At 44.7% G+C, this 26,332-nt stretch overlaps 1 protein-coding gene across 2 annotated transcripts in view; it reads right to left on the minus strand.

Moving 5' to 3' along the window:
* The window catches only part of igdcc4 (immunoglobulin superfamily, DCC subclass, member 4), a 66,411-nt gene that overhangs the window by 15,009 nt on the left and 25,070 nt on the right, over positions 1 to 26,332 (minus strand). For both annotated transcript variants that reach the window (XM_058089164.2, XM_058089163.2), the window contains exons 2-6: positions 22,348 to 22,662; positions 5,908 to 6,049; positions 2,316 to 2,449; positions 1,773 to 1,907; positions 1,078 to 1,230 (exon numbers count right to left, since the gene is read on the minus strand). In XM_058089164.2, the coding sequence (XP_057945147.2) occupies positions 1,078 to 1,230; positions 1,773 to 1,907; positions 2,316 to 2,449; positions 5,908 to 6,049; positions 22,348 to 22,662 (879 nt within the window). The remainder of the gene's footprint in view (positions 1 to 1,077; positions 1,231 to 1,772; positions 1,908 to 2,315; positions 2,450 to 5,907; positions 6,050 to 22,347; positions 22,663 to 26,332) is intronic.

Consider the following 26,332-nt stretch of genomic DNA (forward strand, 5'->3'; position numbering starts at 1 on the left):
CAAACATGTTACGAGTGCAGGAAAACTACTCTAACCTACATTGGTAAATACATTTTCAAGCATAACTTTCAATCCGGGCTGCATGGTGTAAAGTGGTTAACGTGCAGGCCTCACAGCTAGGAGACTCGAGTTCGATTCCACCATCTCTGTGTGGAGTTTGCATGTTCTCCCTGTGCATGCGTGGTTTTTCTCCGGGTATTCCAGTTTCCTCCCACATAACATGCTAGGTTAATTGGCGACTCTATAGGTATGAATGTGAGTGTGAATGGTTGTTTGTCTATATGTGCCCTGTGATTGGCTGGCGACCAGTCCAGGGTGTACCCCGTCCCTCGCCCAAAGACTGCTGGGATAGGCTCCAGCATAACAAAAACATAACAAATTTAAAAACTAGTTTTCCCATAATGCATTGCATCTGCCTGAGGGAGCTGCAATGACGTCAGCCTCCCTCTGGGCTCTCGTGCTCCTCAGGCAGCATCGTAGCACCTCGGCAGCCCTGTGATTGGCTGGCGACCAGTCCAGGGTGTACCCCGTCTCTCGCCCGAAGACTGCTGGGATAGGCTCCAGAAAATGAATGAATGAACTTTCAATCCAGAAAAATGTCTGTTTTCAGTATAAGGAATTGTAATTTAGTAACACATAAAACTGTAGTTTTCCACCAACCATTTTTCTTCATATAAAAAAATGACATGTCTTTGCTCTTACTTTATTATGAGCTGATTTTGCACTTGCTATATATTCCCCTCCAGACTCTTGTTGGAAGTTCATTTGACATTCACTCAAAGGTAATTAGGTCTACCAGCAGATTACACTGTGGATTCATTAATTTAATGCCAGGTATAAGCTGTCCTTGGGAAATTTCAGGTACTTTGGTCTAAGACCTGTCGCTTGCATTCTACTGCCTTCTTACTACGTGTTATAGGCAATTGTTTTTGTAGCAGCGTTCTTGGCATCTTTCCCAAGAGGAATTGTGTTACAATAACACTCATGTTCTATTCAATTATTTGCTGACTTGAGGCCATCGAAGCACCGGAGACCATCTTCATCATACACAGAGTAAGGATAGCATCCCTTCCATACCAGACACACGTAGCTCAGCAGCAGCAGTGACAAACTCCCTGGTGCGGGCCTTATTGGCCCGGCAGACGTAGACGCCCCCATGGTGCCTCCTCGTATCTCGAATCACCAGGTTTGTGGCGAGGACAACCACGTCGGTGGAAATAGGCTTTCCGTCTGATCAAAGCGGACAAAATAAAAGAAGTGAGATGATATTGTTTACCACATAAACACTGGCACTTATTTTTACACTTGTTTGATAGCTAAAATGTTAAACTTACTTAAAGGGGACCAATTATGCAAAATTTTCTGCCCTTTTTTATTGAGTTGTGGGCTCCTATAGAGCAGCCACACACAATAACCAGCAAAGAAAGTGTTCTCGTTCTTCATAATTAAGTAATGAAATTAAAAAAAAATAAATTAATCCATTTTCTAGGCCACTTATCCTTATATTCTTATTACAAGTTATACATTAATGACAATACCTGCTTTCAAAAGCATATAACTGTGATCCACTCTGTGGATCCGAAAGTGCACTAACATGACAAATCACCCTACTAAGGTCATTCATCAATATTATAATAGAACAATTGAGGACACATCGAGAGACCATTTTAGCCCCAGGTTGGCAAGTGTTTGGATATCTCAGATATTTCCGTATGGACAACAAGTGAGAAATAATCCAGAGAACATGAAGGAGTTGAAGTGAGAGGATTTACCTTGTCTGCTCCAGGACACCAGCGGCTTGGGCTGGCCTTGTGCCATACACTCCATCACGGCGGGACGGCCCAGGACCACTGTGGCATTCTGAGGTGGTGTCACAATCACAACTCTGTTCAGGGCTTCTGCAGAGCCTGGTTGAGGACAAAAAAGGTGCATATTAATCCAGTAATGCTGTGTTTATACGTGGGGGAGTTGCCACTGTGAATCGATCGACATCCTTTGGCTGGCCAGCTATCACAACTGTGATAAACCGGCCGTATTAATATCTCATATTCACTTGGTAATGTTGATGTTGCTCAAGCAAATCTCATTCTCAAATCGCATTAAGCGCCAGTACATTAGGGTTAAACAGGATTGACTAAATGTAGAACAATTGACTCCTAGAGGATAATTATAAGCAGCTGGTGGCAAACCTCCAAACCTCAGGCCATATGGTCCAAAATGTCGATACTGCATTGTTCAAACTGTAATTTTAATTACCTGAGCTCCAAAGTATTTTCAGGGAGATGCAACCTCAACAAGTGACGACAGAGACTAACCTGGGCTGACGGTGAGCTCGGATTCATGGCTGACATCCCTCCCGGCAGAGTTGGATGCAACACAGCGGTAGGCGCCTTCATCCTCTTTGGTAACCTCCAGAATGTGGAGCACCCCATTAGGAAGGAAAATGAACCTGTTTCACACAGGACAGATGGCAGAGGGAGACAGAATAAGAAGCAGGATGACAAATACAAATATAACTGACTGGGAGATGTGAAAAATGCAGTTGTTCAAGTCTACGGGATTCCGGCTGGGTCCTCAAAGGACCCCCATCCCTCTTTGTTAAGGGAGGGAGACCATTGTGTGCTGTCACAACATGACAGAATGATAACTTGACTTGGAAGACGGGAACATAAAGTTGAAAGACAAGATTTTTTTCAATGTTGGATGAGGAGGAGTCTAAGAACAGCTTTAAAATGCAAAATACATGTATATATTTGTAAAATTATGTTATTATTATTTTTTTATTCTTTATTCTATTTCTTTTCGGGCTGCACGGAGGTGTGCCCTGTGATTGGCTGGCGACCAGTCCAGGGTGTACCCCGCCTCTCGCCCGAAGACAGCTGGGATAGGCTCCAAATGAATGTAGAAAATGAATGAATGTAACAATATGAGTTTACAACGGAAAAAACAACAAATTAAAAAAATAGTTTTCCTATAATGCATTGCATCTGCCTGAGGGAGCTGCAATGACGTCAGCCTCCCTCTGGGTTCTCGTGCTCCTCAGGCAGCATTGTAGCACCTCGGCAGCCCTGTGATTGGCTGGCGACCAGTCCAGGGTGTACCCCGCCTCTCGCCCGAAGACAGCTGGGATAGGCTCCAGCACCCCCCGCGACCCTCGTGAGGATAAGCGGTAGAAAATGAATGAATGTACCAATATGAGTTTACAACGGAAAAAATAACAAATTAAAAAAAATAGTTTTCCTATAATGCATTGCATCTGCCTGAGGGAGCTGCAATGACGTCAGCCTCCCTCTGGGTTCTCGTGCTCCTCAGGCAGCATTGTAGCACCTTGGCAGCTGTGTGATTGGCTGGCGACCAGTCCAGGGTGTACCCCACCTCTCAACCCGAAGACAGCTGGGATAGGCTCCAGCACCCCCCGCGACCCTTGTGAGGATAATCGGTAGAAAATGAATGAATGAATGAATCTTCCTGTTCCCGTGTACCACCAGTGGTGCCTTAACCCCAAATTGAGAATAAATGCATTAAACAATACTCTCTTCTTGACTTTAATGATAAATGAAGGCATAATAAAAGTAGCATATTATGTATACTGTGTATATTTTTCACACTCTTAGCTGTAAAAATGAGAACAGAATATTGCCAGTAGGCAGCGAGGCGACTAGAAGCTTAAACTAATAGTTTGGAACCCTACAGCCTCTATTTCACTGCACTTCCAGCCTAATAATTGAGGATGTTTTAAGCCAAACACTGTATTGTACAACCTGAAAATGGGTAAGATACAGACACAGAAAAAGATGAATATTGGATGGAGGATAATACCAAAGAGAGAGCTGGAGCGAGGAACTGGGACCAATCAGGAGAAAAGCAGCAGCTAGGAACAAGACAAAAAGGGGCTGATGTATCAGCTTATCTTTGTGACGGGCCATTAGCAGCGCCTGAGGTGGCGGAACCTCATCTCACCCACGAGCCCTCATAAGCATCGAGCTGTTTGCAGGTCAGGCAAGGCCACGGTCGCCATTAGGGCTATAAAGCTGGCCCAGAGAAAAAAAAAACTAAGTCCAAATGGCCGAGGCCACTAGATCACTGTAAAATGTCAGTATCAGTGTACGAGATAATAAATGAGAATATTTGAGCCAAGAAAAATCTAAACAAAGGGTTTTATGCTCTCAGGGTAAAGCTTGTACCCCGCCGCCTCTTTCCCAAAGACAACTGGGATAAGCTCCAGCATCCCCCCGTGACCCTAGTGAGGATAAGCGGCATATGGATGGAATATTTTCAAAGTTGCATTATAGATGTGAATGTGAATGAAGCATGAATATGGTGCCTTAGCCGTCCCTGAAGGTCTGACTCAAACCAAAGCGGACTCCAACCAAAGCAAATTTCCCCATAGAAAATAATATAAATCCAATTAATCTGTGCCAGACACCCAAAAAAACACATCTTATAGACAATTATTACAATTTTACATACAGAAAATGATGCAAAAAAATTATGAATGTCCAAATTGTCCATAGGTATGAATGCGCCCTGTGATTGGCTGGCGACCAGTCCAGGGTGTACCCCGCCTCTTGCCTGAAGACAGCTGGGATGGGCTCCAACACCCCCGCGACCCTCGTGAGGATAAGCGGTAGTAAATGAATGAACGTACCAATATGACTTTACAATGGAAAAAATAACAAATTACAAAAAAATAGTTTTCCCATAATGCATTGCATCTGCCTGAGGAAGCTGCAATGACGTCAGCCTCCCTCTGGGCTCTCGTGCTCCTCAGGCAGCATTGTAGCACCTCGGCCGCCCTGTGATTGGCTGGTGACCAGTCCAGGGTGTACCCCGCCTCTCACCCGAAGACAACTGGGATAGGTTCCAAACGGATGGACAAGTGAACATTTAACATCATTTTTACCAAGTTTTGTTGGTAAAAAACCCCCCACAAAACCATACATTCATTCATGTTCTACCGCTTATCCTCACCAGGGTCGCGGGGGTGCTGGAGCCTACCCTAGCTGTCTTCGGGCGAGAGGCAGGGTACACCCTGGACACCCGGCAAAACAACTATACCACAACGTAAACAACCAAAATAAAGACACCATGAACTATTTACAATTTTCACATTTGGAAGTGAACTATATGTGTGCATGTGTGTGTGTGTGTGTGTGTGTGCATGAGTTAAAACCTTCTGCACCATACACTCCTTGTTGAAAAAAAAATGTTTTTGCTTGAATGTAATTTTTTCTTCAACATTACATCTTTTATTTTCTTGCATTGAAAAACATGGCTTGTCTCACCTGTATATTCTTACACAGTTGATTATTATGGTCAACCTTCAAGGACCCTATTTCCCTGATGAAAGTCTAATTAGAAGTAATGACGACTCATGAATACTACCTATTCATAATAAGGGCAGGGTTATACACTCAGCGCAACATCACTTAACTGTATCTCTTTGCAGCAAAGTTAATAAAAAAAACTAATAAAAGAAAAAAAACAAGTGCATGTATACCGTGAAGAGGACTAACAGTAAAAACCACTTAGCTAAATTAGCTTGATAACCAAGGTCACAGCACAGAGTCGCTGGGACTTTATTGGGCTGTGCTTTCCGGGAATATATTGATTGACGCGCTCGATGACATTTAATACAAAATGTGACGTATTGGTCATGAATTAATGAAAAAAAATTATTAAAAAAAAAAACAGTGAGGCATGACGGCAGTCAGTAACTAGGATGACATTCAACACTTCATTGACGAGTAAAGTATGTATTTCTGGTACAGATCAGTAAATGCCAAAATCCTATTGTCCCTCGTTTATTAGATGCTGGAAAACCGCCCCCCCCCCAAAAAAAAACAGAAAGAAAAGGCTATAGAGGGATAACAATGCAAGGTTCAATAGCAATTGTAGCGGAGTCACCTTGGGTCCTCGACGACGGCGACTCTGTCCTTTTCCCAAGTAATTACAGGTGTGGGGATGCCATCGATCCAGCACTGGAAGCGAGCCGATCCCCCAGCGGGCACCGTTTGAGGCGAAGGCTCCTGATGGAAGGGGGACAGACCTGGAAAAAAGACATGTAATACACTTTTTGGTAAATGTATGTTGCTCGGCAGGTGACACAATGCAATTATTTATTTATACCAGGCTGCACGGCGGATGAACGGTTAGCGCGCAGGCCTCACAGCTAGGAGACCCGAGTTCGATTCCACCATAGGGTGGAAACTCTGTGTGGAGTTTGCATGTTCTCCCCGTGCATGTGTGGGTTTTCTCCGGGTACTCCGGTTTCCTCCCACATTCCAAAAATATGCTCGGTTAATTGGCGACTCCAAATTGTCCATAGTATGAATGTGAGTGTGAATGGTTGGTGGCACCCCCCACGACCCACGTGAGGATAAGCGGTAGAAAAAGAATGAATGTACCAATATGAGTTTACAACGGAAAAAATAACAAATTAAAAAAAATAGTTTTCCTATAATGCATTGCATCTGCCTGAGGGAGCTGCAATGACGTCAGCCTCCCTCTGGGTTCTGGTGCTCCTCAGGCTGTGATTGGCGACCAGTCCAGGGTGTACCCCGCCTCTCGTCTGAAGACAGCTGGGATAGGTTCATGCGACCCTCGTGAGCATAAGCGGTAGAAAATGAATGATTTATTAATACCTTCCCAGTAGTGTCGGAATACTGAAAACCAGACTTGGTAGAAAGTCAGTGTTTTGCAAGTCAAGTCTCAATTCAAGACAAGACAGCCTGAGTCAAGTCAAAAGTCATCGGCTTGAAATTATCGAGTCATACATTTTCGACCGTTTGCCATTTTCTTTGACCAGTGTGACAAGTGTTGGTCATGCAAAAACTGCTGAGATAGCATTCAGGATTTAGTCAGTGCACCCTTGTTGTTTGTTCTTAAACCTGACTGGACATTAATAATTGGTGGAAATGACATAATAACGATCACGCTGAATACTTCGAATGGGGACAGATTTGACTCAACACATTCACTGAAAATCTTTTTCAAGTCATCAGACTAAAGTCCAAGTCAAGTCACGAGTCATTGATGTCAAAGTTCGAGTCAAATTGCAAGTTTTTGATGATATTGTCCAGTCCAAAGTCATTGGAACTGAGATTAAAAGTCTAATAATTGTGAGAATACGGTCATAGTTATGAGAAAAATAATAAAAACGATACAAGTTCAATAGAAGTTCATTAGAAGAACATGAAAATCAGACACATCTTGTAAAAGAAATCAGCACCTACATTGTCTTTTGTAGGATTGATTATGCTTTTGCAGCTTATCATATACGAATGTGTGTTTTACACTTCTGTACCATACCCTAGACCACAGACAGGCGCTAGACTGTCTGCTGACTCACTTCCCCTTTGTGCAAATAAAAGAAGGCTCGCTGCAGGAAGACATGAGAGACTCCTTGTGCGCTGTTGGTGCTTCCATCAGCTGTCCAATGATCTCCCTTGCTGGCCAGCTTGACAAAATTAAACCCATTGTGTGAGCTCACTGCCTTTCCGTTCCATAGCCGCTAGGTGTTTAGGCCTAGTGGACCTGACATTTTTTCTCTGGTGCCGAAACCCGGGACCTCAACATCTACCTGTTCGAGACGACGTGGGACCAACGAACCGTCGACAGAGTGACAAGTTTCCTTTCCTGTGACGGAGGCCATTCTTTGGTCCTACCCCGTCTTGGAGTGGTGGCGAGGGGTCCCAACGAACCAGGGCTATGCACCGGAAAGGTGAGACATAGACAAGACATATACAGTTGGAAGGTAGACATTAACCGAAGTACTGGTTGTGTAGTATCGAAGTACTGATACTGTGTAAAGAAATACATCTATTAAGTAAATTCCTATATACTGTGTCGCGTGCTACTAAAGTAATTGTAGCAATAAGTCGCGTGTTACTAAAGTAATTGTAACAGTGTCGTGTGTTACTAAAGTAATTGTAACAATAAAGTGACTTCACAATGGGAAAAAATCAAAGTAAAGAAATAGAAAGCCACCCAAATGTGATTTACATGCGTAGACAACACCCCGGTAGTTGTTGTTACTTACGCAAATGGGTGACTAAATACGGATATGACCCAACGTTCGAAATGTTGACTAAAATAGAGAAAGTGAAAAAAGAACTGAATGCAGAAAAGGTACGTGGTAAGTGTAGCGATTGCGACGATCAACTGCGCGTGTTGAAATTGTGGGAAGCCGAATGTAAGAAGAGACAACAGAAAGTGGAAGAGAAGAAGATGAAAAAGGAAGTGAAGATGACTGCAGCTGTGAAAGTTCATCCGGATGAAGAAACTGCACCTCTGCCGAGAACAGAGGAAGTAGGTCCGACGATGCAACGACAGGAAACGGCCCCACCTCAACCGCAAGGCGCCGCGGGGGGTTTGTATCCTGCATTGCCATCTGGACCCAGGGAGGTCGACAGTCCTGCCCGACCCCCTCCTTATCCACAATATTTCTCCCCTCCCTTGACCAGGTCTAAAGGTAATTCACAACAGTCTTACCAGACCTATCCAGTTCAAACAGAAAATCAGACCCCACCCACCGGTGTTTTTCCAATGATCGCCGTGGCAAATCCGAGGTACGGAATTGACCCCGACGTAGACCCCAACCTATTGGTCTACCGCCCCTGGACTCAAACCGAATGCGAGGACGCTTGCAGAGGTTTTGGGTGATGTGGAAGAAGAACCACAAAAGTGGTGCTCTAACTTCCACGATCTATTGACGTCCTTCAACTTGAATGGACAGGAAACAGAGGGCGCATTTCGAACCGCCCTGGGACACAGAGGGGGAAGAGTGAGAGGCAATTTCACTGGGCGGACCCCAGAGGGACGACCTCTTGCCCACAACAGTGGTGGTTTGGCTGTAGCGGTCGATGGCGTTTTAGGTCGTATTGTGAGAGCCTACCTCAAGCCACCAACATTTTCAAAAATCCAGGAATGCAAACAAGAAGACGGCGAGAAACCCCACGATTTTGTGACAAGATTGGAGAAACTTTTCGTCCAAAATAGTGGCATTCCATACAGTCCCGAAGAAGACGGACCGTATCAAGCAAATTTGCGTCAATGGATCATGAACGGTTTGGACCCTGCAATCAGAAATTTCATCCAAAAACATAATGTGGGGTACCGCACCATGACTAGAAATCAGATCATGGAATGGGCGTGCCATGCTCAGCAACAACTGAAGAAAAAGGATGTGGACAACGAGAAAAAGAAAGACCTCAAGTCTATTGCAACATTGGTGGCGTCAATAACGTCAAGCACCGATGAAGTGTATTTTCAAGGGCGTGGCGGCAACCAAAGGCCAAGACGAAACCAAAATCGACAGCCACGCAACAAAACCAATGATGAATGTTACAATTGTGGGAAAAAGGGACACCACTACTACGAGTGCAAAGAACCAAAAAACCCCAAGACCCCACAATGACGCCAAGAGGAAGAACAAGTCGATTTTCTCAATGATGATTCAGACGAACCAGACCAGCAAATTGACGTGTTCGACTTGTCCGTGCTTAACTTACACGACTTTGACCCGCGGGACGAAGACAGACCTTACAGGACTTTGTTGGTAGGACCAGACAAGACGCCAGTCAAGTTCCTTTTAGACTCAGGGGCAGATAAGACAGTGATCAGACAGACGATAAGGGGACTAAAGAAAAGCAATAAGACAGTGATCATGATAGGAGCAGGAGGTCGACCATATGCGCAGGCATACTCAAGACCCATAGACATGGAGGACGAGGACGGCACCACGGTGACTACTACAGTTATCATGGCGCCCGATTGTCCGACAAACCTAATGGGTCGAGACCTTATGGCCAAACTAGGATTGAATTTGATTCATCGAAACGGTAAGTTGGTGCCAGACAAACCAGAAATTCTAGTGGTCCAAAGTCGACGCATTCCAGCGACTTTTTACTCGCTCGACCTGACCCCTTCGGGACCCAGGTCCATAACTCAGACCCTGATGGACACCGCTCAACGACTGTGTCCCACGGGAAGGCCACAGAAGGAATGGCCGCTCCACATTACGCTACTTTTCAGGCGACAAGACCCGCCTGAGAAGCAGTGGGAGCGTGCGTTCCACATGTTGGGCCCCCAAACAGTTCACACTCGGTACGTTATTGCATCCGAGAAGGGCTATTGTTGTGCATTGGTGGACCTGTCACCTCAAGCCACCGTCCTGATAAGTCAAAGAACCCCCCACATTTCACTGACCAAGCCCCAAAAGGGACATTGGAAAGAACTTGCCGAGTTCGCCCGGGATGTGACGTTCCCCGGACGAAGTCATTGGGAAGAACAACCTGATGGCACCTACACCTCCGAGGTGTGCGGTTATGGTACTGTTGTAGTACTACCAGTCAGGTGGACAACGGTAGCCACACCTACCGTTCACCTGGCAAACTGACAAGTGCTCATTCAGCCACTGTCAGCCACAGACTTCCCTGACGTTCCGGAAACATTTTGGTCAAAATCAAAGACAGATGTAGGACTCTTAACAACGGCGACACCCGTCCACATTGAAGGTAAAACAGGCTACCAACCGCGAGTCCGTCAATATCCACTAAAACCAGACGCAGTGGAAGGCATAAAACCAGTCATAGCCAACATAGTCAAAGCAGGCATATTAATTGAAGATGACACAACACCCTGCAACACACCAATATTTCCGGTCCGAAAGGCAGATACCTCTGCCTGGAGGCTGGTGCATGATCTGAGGGCAATAAATCAAGTGGTAAAAACCCGTGCTCCATGTGTTCCTGATCCACACACATTGTTGAATGAACTAAGACCCACCCAAAAGGTTTTCACAGTGGTAGATTTGTCAAACGCTTTCTTTTCCATCCCACTCCACCCCGAGTCACGTGGATGGTTCGGATTCACATTCAACAACACCAGGTACACCTACACAAGACTACCACAAGGGTTTTGTGACAGTCCAACAATATTCTCTACTGAAATCACTAGATGTGTAAACATGCACACCTGGCCTGACTCCACCCAAATTCTCGTCTACGTTGACGACATTCTGATTGCCAGTCCCTCTGAGGATGAAAACAAGCGAGAGGCCAAACGACTGTTTACACATCTGGCTGAAACGGGAAATAAAGCATCACTCCCAAAATTACAATATTGCCAATCTAAAGTCGTGTTTTTAGGACATGAGGTTTCCGAACATGGGCGTCAATTAACCAATGAGCGCAAACAGACAGTGTTAAACGCCCCAAAACCCACCACAAAGCGTCAGATGATGGCTTTCCTTGGGTTGGCCAACTACTGTCGCTCGTGGATTCTTGACTACGCACACGTAACACAACCACTCCTTGACCTGATTTATTCCGAACAAATGGAATTGTCAGCCCATTTGACCTGGACACCGGAGGGAGAGCAAGCATTTGATAACGTCAAGACCGCCATCGTCTCCTCAGGAGTGCTGGCACTCCCCGATTACAGCAAGCCATTTCGACAGACCGTCGACTGTAAGCAGGGGTTCATGACCTCCGTGTTGACACAGCGGTCTGGGGAGAAGGACAGACCAGTGGGGTACTTCTCCAAGAAATTGGATCCGGTGGCCGCAGCACTTCCTCCTTGTGTCCAGGCGGTATGCGCAGCAGCACTGGCAGTTCACGCATCAGCCCAATTAGTGTTGTTCCATCCATTAACACTGTTGGTTCCACATGAAGTAGACATCCTGTTGACACAAACGAAAATGGGTTTTCTATCACCGTCGCGCCATTTGAGCGTAACAGCAACACTGCTATCGCAACCACATTTGACCATTGTCCGGTGTAACACCTTGAACCCCGCTTCTCTGGTACCCACTGATCTTGATGGCGACCCCCATCAGTGTCCTGACCGGGTACAGGAAACGTGTAAGCCTCGTCCGGACCTGATGGACGTCCCACTTACCTCTGGGCACGTTGTGTATGTTGACGGGTCCTCACAAAAGGCCCCTGACGGGACCAATCACACAGGGTTTGCGGTTGTCACAGCCACGGAAACCCTAGCATCAGGACGGCTGCCCAACAATTGGTCAGCCCAAGCCGCTGAACTTAAAGCACTCAGTGAGGCATGTAAGTTGTTTACAAAACGACCCGTCACCATCTACACCGACAGCCAATACGCATGGGGAACACTGCACGTCTTTGCAGCACAATGGCAGAGGCGTGGAATGGTCACCTCCACAGGCAAACCGGTGTTGAATGCACCATTGATTACAGAATTGATCCAAACAGTCCAGCTTCCATCTCAAATAGCAGTTGTTAAATGCAAAGCACACACATCAGGTACAGATTCCACATCCTTAGGCAATGCCAAGGCAGATGAGGCAGCCAAATTGGCTGCTCATGGTCCCCTTTATGCACTTCATGTAGACGCAGATAGTCCCATTCCATTTCAGATCCTGCAAGACATGCAATCAGCTGCCTCCAAAACAGAGCTCACCTCTTGGCAGGAGGATGGCGCTGTCAAATCGCCGTCCGGCCTCTGGGAGGTCGACCTCAAACCATGCATTCCACGAAATTTGTTCCAGGCAGTTGCTAAATTGAGCCATGGGCAGTGCCATGTCTCAACAGGAGGGATGATCTCCCTGGTACAAAAGTCGTTTCATATACCTAAGGGTCTCAATACCTATTTCAAAAATTTTTGTAGGTCATGTCTGACCTGTGCCAAGCACAATCCACAGGGGAACCTGCGTCCTAAGAGAGGTAAAACTCCCGAAGGCACATACCCCTTTGAGATTGTGCACATGGATTATATTGAACTGTCAACGTCCGGTCAATACAAATATTGTCTGGTGCTGATTGATTCCTTCTCAAGGTGGGTTGAACTCGTTCCAACGAAACATCCAAATGCTCTTACAGTGGCAAAAGCCATTTGCAAACACATTGTGCCCACACATGGCATCCCGAAAGTGTTGTGGAGCGACAACGGAACCCACTTTGTGAACGACATCGTGACGTTAATGGGTCAACATCTTGGTATACAATTAAGAAATCACTGCTCATACCATCCCCAAAGTGCAGGACTTGTTGAAAGAACAAACGGAACCGTTAAGTCCAGACTTAAAAAAGCAATGGACGACACAGGCCGCAGCTGGCCTGAATGTTTGTATTTAGTGATGATGTACATGCGCATTGTTCCAACACACACTGGAACGACACCTTTTGAGACAGTCATGGGCAGACCTTTTCAACTACCCATGTGGGAAGGGCACTCAGTACAGGACAAACGGGGTCAGTTAGACCCTATGACTGAGTGGTTATGTAAACTGTTCAAGCAGAAAGAAGTTCAAAGACCAAATGATCTGCCAAGTGTTTCTCTCCCTCCTACACAGGAATTGCTACGACCAGGAGACCAAGTACTGATAAAAGTCATCAAAAGAAAGAACTGGTCTAGTCCAAAGTGGGAGGGTCCCTTCACTGTCCTGTTGACCACGCCAACCGCCTGTAAAATCCAAGAAAGATCCACCTGGGTTCACCAAAGCCATTGCAAAAAGGTAATCCCATTGCAGGATGCTGAGCCTACTGCTCCTGCTTCTCAGCCTTAGTCACCCAGGGGGGTGCACTACGTCATACGGACAGACGCAAAAACAATGGCTGCAGCAGACCGGAACCCAGATCAACCTAACCATCCTGAACAACGATCAGACCGTCACCATTCCGTTGGACCAGTTCCGGTCAGTCCTGACTTCTAGACACACCACCATTCGTAAGCACAGCAGAAAGACACCTCAAGGTCAACCCCGACCAAAGCAAAGACCAACCCAGACCGTCCACCAATGGGAGTTCACGCAAGAAACAAAGATGGCTGAATGGCACAACTACTGGTTCTACTTAATGTCGGCGGACAACGACAAAAAGTGGCAAGAGTGGTCAAATTACATCACTTCCCAAGATGGTGTATATTGGCCCAAATTGAGTATCACAGCCACCGCCAAAGCATGGCGAAACAAGGTAACCATGACAAAAGCTAACAAAAAACTGACTTTCCGATTTGCAGCAATGACGGCCCTACCTGGAGCAGATGCAACTAACTGCTCCAGAGTGACGCTGTGGGCTTGGACCAACTCACAAAAGCACCCCCGAGTGCCCATAGAGGTTTGTTACACCCCGACCAAGTCTCCCACAGCCACCAAGGCCGCCACAGTCGTGATCATGAGAGACAACCAAGTGTTCAAGGCTGAAGGTGTTAAGGTTCATGTCAAAGGTGAGCAACTCGAAGATTTTTTGAAGCAGGAAACTGGCATTAAACCTGTGGAGAACACCTACTTGGAGAGTGTTCTCCGTATCGCCAAGACTGTGAGGAAAGACTGTGTGGTGTGCCTCAAACCAAAGTTGGCCCTCCTGTTGGTCCAACCTGTGCTGAACGAGACGTGTGCATGGAACATGTCTCTGGGAGTCCAACTGATAGGTGAGTGTGCTAATCTATCCCAACGATACCCGCTCAGCACACACAGAGACACGCCACCCACCTTCATGCTGCCAGACAAGAATAGCAGCTTTGTATGCTTCCAACGAACCAACTGCTCTGACCCACCCTGCAAGGACGTGGGGAGCACGACCAAGCTGTGCAACCGCACCATCAATAAAGATCCCGTTAACCAAGAAGATAACCCAACTCATTACATCAGATCCAGGTTGTGGTGGTACTGTGGAGGGGGAGCTCTGTATGGTAAGCTTCCCAACAGATGGACAGGCACATGTGCCCTCGTCACCGTAGTCCAAGAGTCAACCACCATCGTCCTGGAAGCAAAGGAGACAGGGAACGCAACGACAGGCAGCACCAGAAAGAAAAGAAGCATCCTCTCTGAAGCTGAGACGTCACTCACAAACCACGGCGTGTACTTCGATGCCATTGGGATGCCGAGGGGCGTTCCATACAGTGTCAAGCTCATCGACGAAGGACAAGCCGCCGCATCCCATCTGCCGATCATCTCAGCTATCTTTCCCGTAATGACATACAAACACACTGAACTCATCAATTACCTAAATTGGAAATTAGTGGTGCTGACAAATTTCACTGAGTTAATGCATTCCAGGGTGGCTGAACAATTGCACGCCACCTCCGTCATGGCCTTACAAAATCGGTTGGCCCTGGATCTACTGTTGGCTGAAAAAGGAGGGTTGTGTAAATTCATTCCAGACTCAGGTGAATGTTGTGCTTTTATCCCATTACATACTGCAGAAAATGGGAGCATCACACTGCTATTGTCCTGGTTTAGAACCTACCAAGAGAACATGCAGCGACAGGAGGGGGTAGCGCCCAACCCTGTCCTGCAGTGGTTTCAAGATACATTTGGAAATTGGAAAAATCCGGTCATTTCATTGTTACTCACCCTAGCTTTCGGTTTCATTCTGCTAATGCTCATCTCGTGCGGATGCAAAATAGCTTTTAAGAGATTGTCTGATGCTTTAGACACACGTATCAACGTAGTGTTACAATCATTTAGCGAACAATACAAACAGGTGGATCAGGACAGTGAAGGCGAAGAGGACGACGACAACGTTTAAAGGACTCAAGGACAAAGTGGACCTCCGGTAAAGTACACCACACATTTGCCGCCGACAGTGGTTCTGACCGCTGTTGAAATGTCCAAAAGAGTTCCAGCTTGTAAATTGCTACCGGAAGTAACATTGTATTGTGTTGTTTTCAGGTTATTTTCCCAGTACACACATGGCATGAAGCTGCTCTCGTCCCATGCTAGAAGGGAGGGAAGGGAGGAATTTTTTGCACTCACACGACCTAATATGTATTCGCAGGCGTGTGGATGTTTTTTCGCCTCCTTCATGTATGTACACCCTGTTAGTGGACCTATGATGACGGCCACCTAAACCCCACTTTGGGATGGTAGGCGTTTGAAGTGTTAAAACCCACAACAGGAGGGAAATGTAGGATTGATTATGCTTTTGCAGCTTATCATATACGAATGTGTGTTTTACACTTCTGTACCATACCCTAGACCACAGACAGGCGCTAGACTGTCTGCTGACTCACTTCCCCTTTGTGCAAATAAAAGAAGGCTCGCTGCAGGAAGACATGAGAGACTCCTTGTGCGCTGTTGGTGCTTCCATCAGCTGTCCAATGATCTCCCTTGCTGGCCAGCTTGACAAAATTAAACCCATTGTGTGAGCTCACTGCCTTTCCGTTCCATAGCCGCTAGGTGTTTAGGCCTAGTGGACCTGACATCTTTTAAGACTTAAATACTATTAAATGTCCAATTACTTCACTTGGCTTTGGGATTAAACCAGACGTGGCGTGATTTTTACTTCTTCTCTTTAGCTGGAATTTTATTGGCAGCGCCCCAATATTCACAACATCACACTTTCACACATAAATGGGAGGGGGGGCGTTGTGTTTAGAAAGAACAGCGAGCACCAGGAGGCAGCAGTGAGCATTCTCTGGGTGATGATAGGTGGGAGCCTGTATGAACTTTGACCCTTCCAACAGGCTTGCCTGCAGCCTTCATTCACTTACACAATTATTCTAATAAACAGGGGCGGAATTTTGTACAAAATGATACATTTAGCTGACTAAAGTACTATGAGTACTTATTTTGGGTTTACTCGACAAAAGCATTGTTGGATTATTTTATATTTAAGACACACAGTGGCAGAATTCTCCCTGATGTTTTAATACAACTATAAATTATGTGCTTGTTTACGTATGATTTTTAATAACTGCTTCCCAGCCAATGTAAAAAAAAAAAACTCTTTAGAAAATGGACATTGATTTTTTTTTGGCAAGCTTCACAGGACAAGTTGATGATTAAACCCCAACATGCTGCTATTACAGCATCATGTAAACACAGCGACTGTATCACCACACACACAGAAAAAGTGGGCGTCAGTGTGTTTGAGTGGAAGAACAGCTGATCAGCGAGAGGCCACATGAGCTGACATTAATGCCAAAAGGCCAGTGGGTGTCCACGGAGGACACCGCGATAGGACAATGGTGACTTGCTGGCCTTTCCACCTCCACTCTGTCAAAGCTTCATTTTTAATCCTTTCATCAGTTTAATTAGCCATACATGACCGTGCATTTTCTTCATGTTTTATTGTCATAACGACCGTCTCTTAATGTAACATGTGCAATACGACTTCCCTTGACTTTACCCCACTCTTTGGCCCCACTCCATATCAGGTAGCAGCGTCCCTCCTCTTGTGCAAGCCATCTATGACCTCTCTTTCCCCCAGCTTTTAGTGACAGTAACATTGTGACAACACATCAACCCATCTGTACAACATATGTAACCTTCATGGAGGTGAACGTCCCATCTACCACCTGTCATTTCATCACACAATCTCCTCACATGCATGATTTAAAGCACCGATATGTTGTCATTTGACCTTAAAATAATAGTTAAAATTGCTTGAGCGGGACACTTACGTACTTACGTACGTAATAAGGACAATGGTATCACTGTTGTTCCCTTGGTGACTACAGATCGCCTACTTTTTGTGGTTGAGACAACCTCTGTCAATACAGTTCATTCATTCATTCGTTCATTCATTTTCTACCGCTTTTTCCTCAAGAGGTTCGCGGGGGTGCTGGAGCCTATCCCAGCTGTCTTTGGGCGAAAGGTACACCCTGGACTGGGCGCCATCCAATCACAGGGCACATATAGACAAACAACCATTCACACTCACATTCATACCTATGGACAATTTGGAGTCGCCAATTAACCTAGCATGTTTTTGGAATGTGGGAGGAAACCGGAGTACCCGGAGAAAACCCACGCATGCACGGGGAGAACATGCAAACTCCACACAGAGATGGCCGAGGGTGGAATCGAACCCTGGTCCTCCTAGCTGTGAGGTCTGCGCGCTAACCACTCGACCGCCGTGCCGCCTGTCAATACAGTTTCTATTCAAAATTGAGATAAAATCACAAATAAATCAATCCATTTGCTATGCTGTTTGACCTTAACAGGGTTGCAAGGGTGTGCTGGAGCCTATCCCAGCTGACTTTGGGCAAGCGGCAGGGTACACATACCATTCACTCATGTTCATACCTATGGACAATTTAGAGTTGCCAGTGAACCTACCATGAATGTTTTTGTAATATGGAAGGAAACCAGAGTACCCAAGAGAAAACCTATGCATGTGTAAACACAGATTCAAACCAAGATCTTCCCAATCTCCTGACTGTGTAGCCAACATGCTAACCACAAAGCCACCCTGGAGTATTATATTCAGGAAAAGAAATAGAAAACACCGGCTTAAGTAACAAGTATACTTACAATCAACTTTTTTTGTATCCTGCCCTACAAATGTTAAATGTGGCCACCATCAGCAGCACGAGCATTAACGCAATAAGAGAATTCGACACGTGTCAGCATATCACAATCCATTGAGTTGATCGCTGCTGGCAGCCATTCAAAACTGAGAAAACGGCTTCACTCCTTTGAATGGTCACCGACTCATTCCATGACGATGAAGCATTGCGTCATGAAATAGATGAATTCTTTCTCAATAACCCTGTATGATATAGTGGAACCTTGGTTAGTCATTCATCAGTTCCAAAAGGCCAGACTCTAACCAAAACATACTCTAACCGAATCAACTGAAAAATTATGTAATTCCCATGAATCAGAAAGGCAAAAATGCTAACAACAAACATGATGAGAGGGAACCCAAACACATTGCCCAGATACATTCAGATACAGATGAGGATGTTCATGGATTTTTGGGAGAAGATATGGTGACTGTTCAACTAAACTCACTGTTTTGCTTCTGTTGCCTTTTTTTGTAGACTGTGTAGTGCAAGGTGGGTTCGTACATACATTAATTCATCCTGGAAATATTAAAGTTAAGGGTGTTGCCAAGCGAACAGGCAGTCCATGCATCCTTTTGATGCAGTTATGTTCATGTTGAATAAGAAAATAAAGTTCGCTCCTGCACACTCCGCCTCAGACTCCCGGTCTTCGGCGCTCCGTATGTTATAGCCACCATTTTTCTTTTGATCACAGCTGCAAAATAGCCCGAATTAGAGCCAAAGAAAGTTGCAAGTGTGAGCATTTTGATCAAGAAGGTGAGAAACAGTATAGAATTGTGATGCCCATGTTCCTCTCGCCATTACATTGTGCAACAATCATATCTGCTATTAAGATGGCATTAATTAAAAATAATAATAAAGCGCATGTGTGTACATGCGTGTGCACCCATGTATGCATGTGTTAAAATGTCCTTACAATGTGTAAAATGCACAACTCTTCCACTTCCTCTTTACTGTTGAGTGTGTTTTTACATGCAAATGGGCAAAACGGGCGGCACGGCGGTCTAGTGGTTAGCGCACAGACCTCACAGCTAGGAGGACCAGGTTCGGTTCCCGCCCTCGGCCGTCTCTGTGTGGAGTTTGCATGTTCTCCCCGTGCACGCGTGGGTTTTCTCCGGGTACTCCGGTTTCCTCCCACATTCCAAAAACATGCTAGGTTAATTGGCGACTCCAAATTGTCCATAGGTATGAATGTGAGTGTGAATGGTTGTTTGTCGATATGTACCCTGTGATTGCCTGGCGACCAGCTGGGATAGGCTCCAGCACAGTCCCGCGACCCTCGTGAGGATAAGCGGTAGAAATGAATGAATGATTTATGTTGATAACAGCTGCTATCAAATGCACTTCTGCCACCTTGCGGTCATTTATAGCTTAAAAGTGCTCTAAAATTGACATCCACTAGTGCGCATTTGCATCATCACCTCAGAAAAAAAAAAAAAAGACGTATGAATATGTATTTAGGATCAGGCCTTCATTATAGTTGTTTTTATTGATTTAATTTTTAATAAAAATGTGTTCAAACAACAGTATATTCTATTGGGAATCCCTACTGTTGAACCAGCTGGATCACATTCCAGTGTAGTAGCGCACATGCGGCTGCCGTGGGATTGATTCCCGCTTAATGCTCCATTCACAGTCGCTGTGCCAATTAATGTTTGAGTGTGATGTCATTAAAAATGCATAGCCACTGTAATGAAAACAAATTGACACTGCTTTCAGCTGCTCTGGAATTGAACAAATATCTGGAGAGATATTGACATTCACCTTACGGGCGGCCATAACGAGAGAGGTTAAACGAGCCAATAAATGTCAAAAGCTGTTTTTGCCAAGTATTGCAGTATCTGCTCGAATGTCTTTATGGTCGGGAAATGTGCCCGCCATATGTTGGTGCTCACAATTTGCAGAAAGAAACTTATTTCCATTTAAATTCATAGCCAAAAAGTGATCCATCTCATGTAAAAGCATGCGACTTCACATTCCCGTGCATGGTACCGATGGGAAACATGGAGGTCGAATCTAAGCAGGTGGCCTTTCGTAATATGTTTTCACAGATGTGATCAGAGATATGTTTTTTCGTGTGCTGGCAGCTGGAAAAGAAAACATCCTCTCAAAGTCAATGTTAAGGCACTTCGGCATCGACCTCTCGCTGCGTTGATCAAATCTTCCCTTCCATAGAACCTGGTCGCTGATTTAATTCGCAAACACGCAGGCTGAAGGTCACCTTTAATGGTCTCGGAAAACCTTTCCCTTCACCATGACTACTCATCGCCCCCCATCCGCCTTCTCACCATTCATATACCCCGACTCCGCCTCCCACCCTCACCCACCTTATTGTCCGCCCAAACAAGAGCTCCTTATAAATAGGCATTTGACAGCTGACAAAATGGTGGACGTCCAGAGTACACGGTCTCATTTTTACATAAAACTAATGACTCAATAAAGACGACTCCTAAGGAGCTGCAGACAAAGAGGGGCCATTAAAAAGCTACTGTCCGTCCTCTTGTCCCCTAAATAGATGAATATCTACCCTAATGGACGGACACCTACAGACACTTGGGCGGTCATTTTTCAAACCGCCATACTTACTGTCACACAGGACCCAAACAAACTGTATGTCATCTTCAAATTGGGACCCAGAGTGTATGTATTTGCTGCCTCCGATGATCAATGTGAAGTGCTTTTCTTTACAATTCAACAGGTTTGACCTCCAAGTACATAAGTGCACATACAGCCACAAATGAACACCTATAGCAGGGGTGTCCAAACTTTTTCCACAGAGGGACAAATACTGAAAAATTAAAGGATGCAAAGGCCACTTTGATATATGCTAAGAAAATATATATATTTCAGGAAAAAGGTGTGCCTTGTGATACAGGTGAAAAGCGTATTATTGTGAATTTGTGTAATAAATAATAAATAATAAATAATAAATAATAAATAATAAATAATAAATAATAAATAATAAATAATAAATAATAAATAATAAATAATAAATAATAAATAATAAATAATAAATAATAAATAATAAATAATAAATAATAAATAATAAATAATAAATAATAAATAAAATTATGATCATTTTTCCTCATAATATTACAAGTTTATTCTTGTAAAAATTTGACTGTTGGAATAATTTTTTCCTTAATATTTTGAATTTACTTTTGTAAAATTACAACAAGGGCTGCACAGTGCAAAAAGTGGTTAGCATGCAGTCCTCACAGGTAGGAGACCAGAGTTCAATTCCACCCTCGGCCATCTCTGTGTGGAGTTTGAATGTTCTCCCCGTGCATGCGTGGGTTTTCTCCGGGTACTCCGGTTTCCTCCCACATTCCAAAAACATGCTAGGTTAATTGGCGACTCCAAATTGTCCATAGGTATGAATGTGAGTGTGAATGGTTGTTTGTCTATATGTGCCCTGTGATTGGCTGGCCACCAGTCCAGAAAATATATATATTTCAGGAAAAAAGTGCGCCTTGTGATACAGGTGAAAAGGCGTATTATTGTGAACTTACTCATAATATTATAAATCTGAAAAAGAATAACTAAAATTAAGATTATTTTTCCTCATAATATTACAAGTTTATTCTTGTAAAAATTTGACTGTTGGAATAATTTTTTCCTTAATATTTTGAATTTATTTTTGTAAAATTACAACAAGGGCTGCACAGTGAGAAAGTGGTTAGCATGCAGGCCTCACAGGTAGGAGACCAGAGTTCAATTCCACTGCCTGCGTGGGTTTTCTCCAGGTATTCCAGTTTCCTCCAACATTCCAAAAACATGCTAGGTTAATTGGTCACTCTAAATTGTCCATAGGTATGAATGTGAGTGTGAATGGTTGTTTGTCTATATGTGCCCTGTGATTGGCTGGCGACCAGTCCAGGGTCAGACAGCAGGGATATGCTCCAGCACCCCCCACGACCATCGTGAGGATAAGCGGTAGAAAATGAATGAATAAAATTACAATTTTGTACAACTATTTCAACTGGTCGCACAGTGGACGAGTGGTTAGCATGTCGGCCACACAGCGAGTCTTAGTGAGTCAACTACCGAACAATCAGAAACAATAAAAGCCTCACTTACTCGCCAGGTGAACATTGACGGCGCGGCTGGTCAGAGCTCCATGAGCACTGGCACTCACACAGCTGTAACCCCCCTCCACATCGTGTGGAAGCGGTCCATCCTTGGAGGTGAGCAGCGAGAGGCGGGATCGGTTGGCGACATACTGCAGGACATCGCTCTCCTCCAGAGCGAGTGGCTTGCCGTCGCGTAACCAGGTGATGTTGAATGGCGTGTCACTGGCCCCCAGGTTGCAGTCCAGCGTGAGGGGGGACCCCGGCTCCAACACTACATGGCTGGGTCCTGCGCCACAGCTCAGCTCCACCGAAACAGGCTTATCTGTGTGGCACAATTGGAATTAATTGGAAATCGTTTGGAATTGTTATGCATTGTGCGGTATGACTTGCAGCATGAGAACTTGGCTGCAACTCTTCATAGGAAGCGTTTTATTACTCTTTGAAAACCTCTATAAATCAAATCATTTTTTTCCTCACTGATTCGATTATCGTTGTTCTTAGCTATCCGTTTCAGCATTGGGCAATTTGTCATTTTATTGCAGGACTTCAATGGAGTCAATAATGTTGGCAGCATTTTTGAGGCAAGGTGCTTCAGGGACACGGAGGAGTCAACGGAGGAAAAGGAAGAGGAGGAGGGAGGAGCGTTGGAAATGAAATGGGCACAGCAGCTTGGAAGGATTTGTATGTCAGCAGCAGAACATTAAATTTAGAGTGGGGAAGTCCTAGAGCCAGAGGTGCTGGGAGATGAGTCACAGAGCGCTTTCGAAGCTGCATTGGAATGAGATGTTGTTGATATTATTTATGATTTCCTGAGTGGTTGTGCAGCGAAACCTCTATAGTCGAACACTATCCTTTCCTGGATGCTGATTGATGTACACGTTTTTGTGAATTTTGATTTTTCTCAATTCACAATTCATATAACCTGTTTAAATTGTACGCACAATTTTATATATTGACATGCATATGTGCGCCTGTTTTTTTTCATCTCTTGCCTCCAAACAGGCAGGAAGAAGGTTTACTTTGTGTATTAGTTTCAGTACTTTGGTGCGTTTGTTCAATAGAACAACAGCATGAATGGAGTGAGCCCTTCTATCATCTTCTAAACATTCATTCATTTTCTACCATTTATCCTCACGAGGGTCACCGGGGTGCTGGAGCCTACTATACCAACTGTCTTTGAGCAAGAGGCACCCTGGACTGGTCGTCAGCCAATCACAGGGCACATATAAACAAACAACCATTCACACTCACATTCATACCTATGGACAATTTGGAGTCGCCAATTAACCTAGCATGTTGACCGGAGTACCCGGAGAAAATCCACGCATGCACAGGGAGAACATTTCCACACAGAGATGGCCGAGGGTGGAATCGAACTCGGATCTCCAAGCTGTGACACCTCCGCTAAACGTTTTTTCCAGCGTGCAGCCCGGTATTAATAATATTATACATAATTGCATTGTGTCACCTGCCAGCAGAAGATGGAATTGAACCCGGGTCTCCTATGTGTGAGGCCTGAGTGCTAACCACTTAGCGGCCGTGCAGCCAGCTTCTAAAGAGTTAAATATATTTATAGGGTACCAAGTAAGCTAATTTTTGGCGCTTTATATTAAGTTGTGGACTCCTATAGAGTAGCTACAAACGATAACCTGCACAGAAAGCTTTCTAGATCTTCCAGATTCTGCACCTGCACCATTCCTGCTTCAAACCAAAGGAGTCGGCAATTAACCTAGCATGTTTTTGGAATGTGTGAGGAAACCGGAGTACCCCGAGAAAACCCACGCATGCACGGGGAGAACATGCAAACTCTACACAGAGATGGCCGACGGTGGACTCGAACTCGCATCTCCTAGCTGTGAGGCCTCTGTTAAACGTTTTTTCCAGCGTGCAGCCCGGTATTAATAATATTATACATAATTGCATTGTGTCACCTGCCACTAGAAGGTGGAATTGAACTCGGGTCTCCTATGTGTGAGGCCTGAGTGCTAACCACTTAGCGGCCGTGCAGCCAGCTTCTAAACAGTTAAATATATTTAAAGTGGACCTTGTAATCCTATTTTGCCGCTTTATATTAACTCCTATAGAGTAGCTACAAACGATAACCTGCACAGAAAGCTTTCTAGATCTTCCAGATTCTGCACCTGCACCATTCCTGCTTCAAACCAAAGGAGTTGCCAATTAACCTAGCATGTTTTTGGAATGTGGGAGGAAACCGGAGTACCCGGAGAAAACCCACGCATGCACGGGGAGAACATGCAAACTCCACACAGAAATGGCCGAGGGGGGAATCGAACGCGCATCTCCTAGCTGTGAGGCCTCCGCTAAACGTTTTTCCAGCGTGTTGCCCGGTATTAATAATATTATACATAATCGCATTGTGTCACCTGCCACCAGAAGGTGGAATTGAACTCGGGTCTCCTATGTGTGAGGCCTGAGTGCTAACCACTTAGCGGCCGTGCAGCCAGCTTCTAAACAGTTAAATATATTTAAAGTGGACCTTGTAATCCCATTTTGCCGCTTTATATTAACTCCTATAGAGTAGCTACAAACGATAACCTGCACAGAAAGCTTTCTAGATCTTCCAGATTCTGCGCCTCTTTCTGCAGTGTTTCCATGGTCTTCCTGCTTCTAACCAAAACAATCTATTTAGTTTACTCCACCCATGGCCCTCCTTTAGGCACGCCCACTCTGCTGTGATTGGCCACACTTCCAAGGATTTCCACGTTCTGCAGCCCACGTAGGGAAGCTGACGTCAGCAGAACTAAGTGTTAGAAAAAAACTCTGTACAACAAAGCATAGAGCCATCCAAAACTTCTTTCAGGGCTCATTTACAAATGCGCAAATCTCATTATCTGACGGTTTGGCAGTGTAGAATACAACATTCATAGGTCAGAAAAGTAGAAAAAGCATAATAGGTCCCCTGCATAATGTAGGCCACGTGTACAATAAAAAGACCAATAGGAAACAAGCTGCAGGCTGAAAAAAGCCCCCAGGGCAGACTTAAGACCTTCAAGCTCCCTTGAACGTTCTTTATGCATCTTCCTGTATAACATTCCTGTCATTTTCATAATTCCCTGTTTTTTAACCACTGTGTCTGACCTTGACAGGTTGCTTGGTTTATTTCTCTGTAAGTAATGTGAGAGTGCTTCTTAATTTAGTTTTGTGGAAAACAAGACGGCAGGCAGAGAGAAAAAAGGGAGAGGATCTTAGGGATAAAAGGTTCTAATGACAGACATGGGAGATAAAAAGGAGCTGAAGACTCAATATCTGTGACAGGCTGCGACGTGATTGGTTTCCATAAGGAGGCAGGCTTAGTATAAAGACAGGTATAAAATGGACTGCATTGGAATTGGCTTTAAATATGTCTCATCCACTCAAGTCCAATGAGGTTTTGAACCTGTGATTGTGTGACAACCAGGTCATTGGGTTTATCCACTGCAGCACCCGGCCTAAGCATTTTCAACCATTTTTAATGCTTGATTGTTTTGTTTTTTTCTCTCTCTCTCTCTCTTTCTTCATACATTATGCACAGGCATCTGTTTCATTATCTGCACAAATGCAAATCAAACTTTGAGGAATCAAACGACTCTTTTCCATCCAAATTACTAATTTATTGATCCATATCAATGAATCTGCTGCTGTAACCGCGAGTAGTTAGATGATGTGTTTTTATTTGATGGCCTATTCATGGGTGAAACAAATCTCCTAAAGCACCACACTTCTGCTCATTTATCTTCAGATAGAAATATATTGTTTCCACATTATCCAGTGTCCTTTTATTGGCATGGCACTGAAGAACACATTTTATAGGAGATGAGAGTATACCTTAAAGAGGAAAGACCATAAAACCCCATTTGGGTGTTGTCATGGAGTATTAAAGCAGTTCTATCAAAGTTTAGTGTAATTTTGCACTGAAGAGACTATAACTTGGCAAGAAAGATATGTAAATGATGAACAATTACTATGCAATGATTGGGAAAGGACAACGACAT

Source organism: Doryrhamphus excisus, linkage group LG13 (assembly GCF_037039965.1).
Source record: "Doryrhamphus excisus strain RoL-2023G ecotype Guam linkage group LG13, RoL_Dexc_Guam_v1.1, whole genome shotgun sequence".
Lineage (NCBI taxonomy): Eukaryota > Metazoa > Chordata > Actinopteri > Syngnathiformes > Syngnathidae > Doryrhamphus > Doryrhamphus excisus.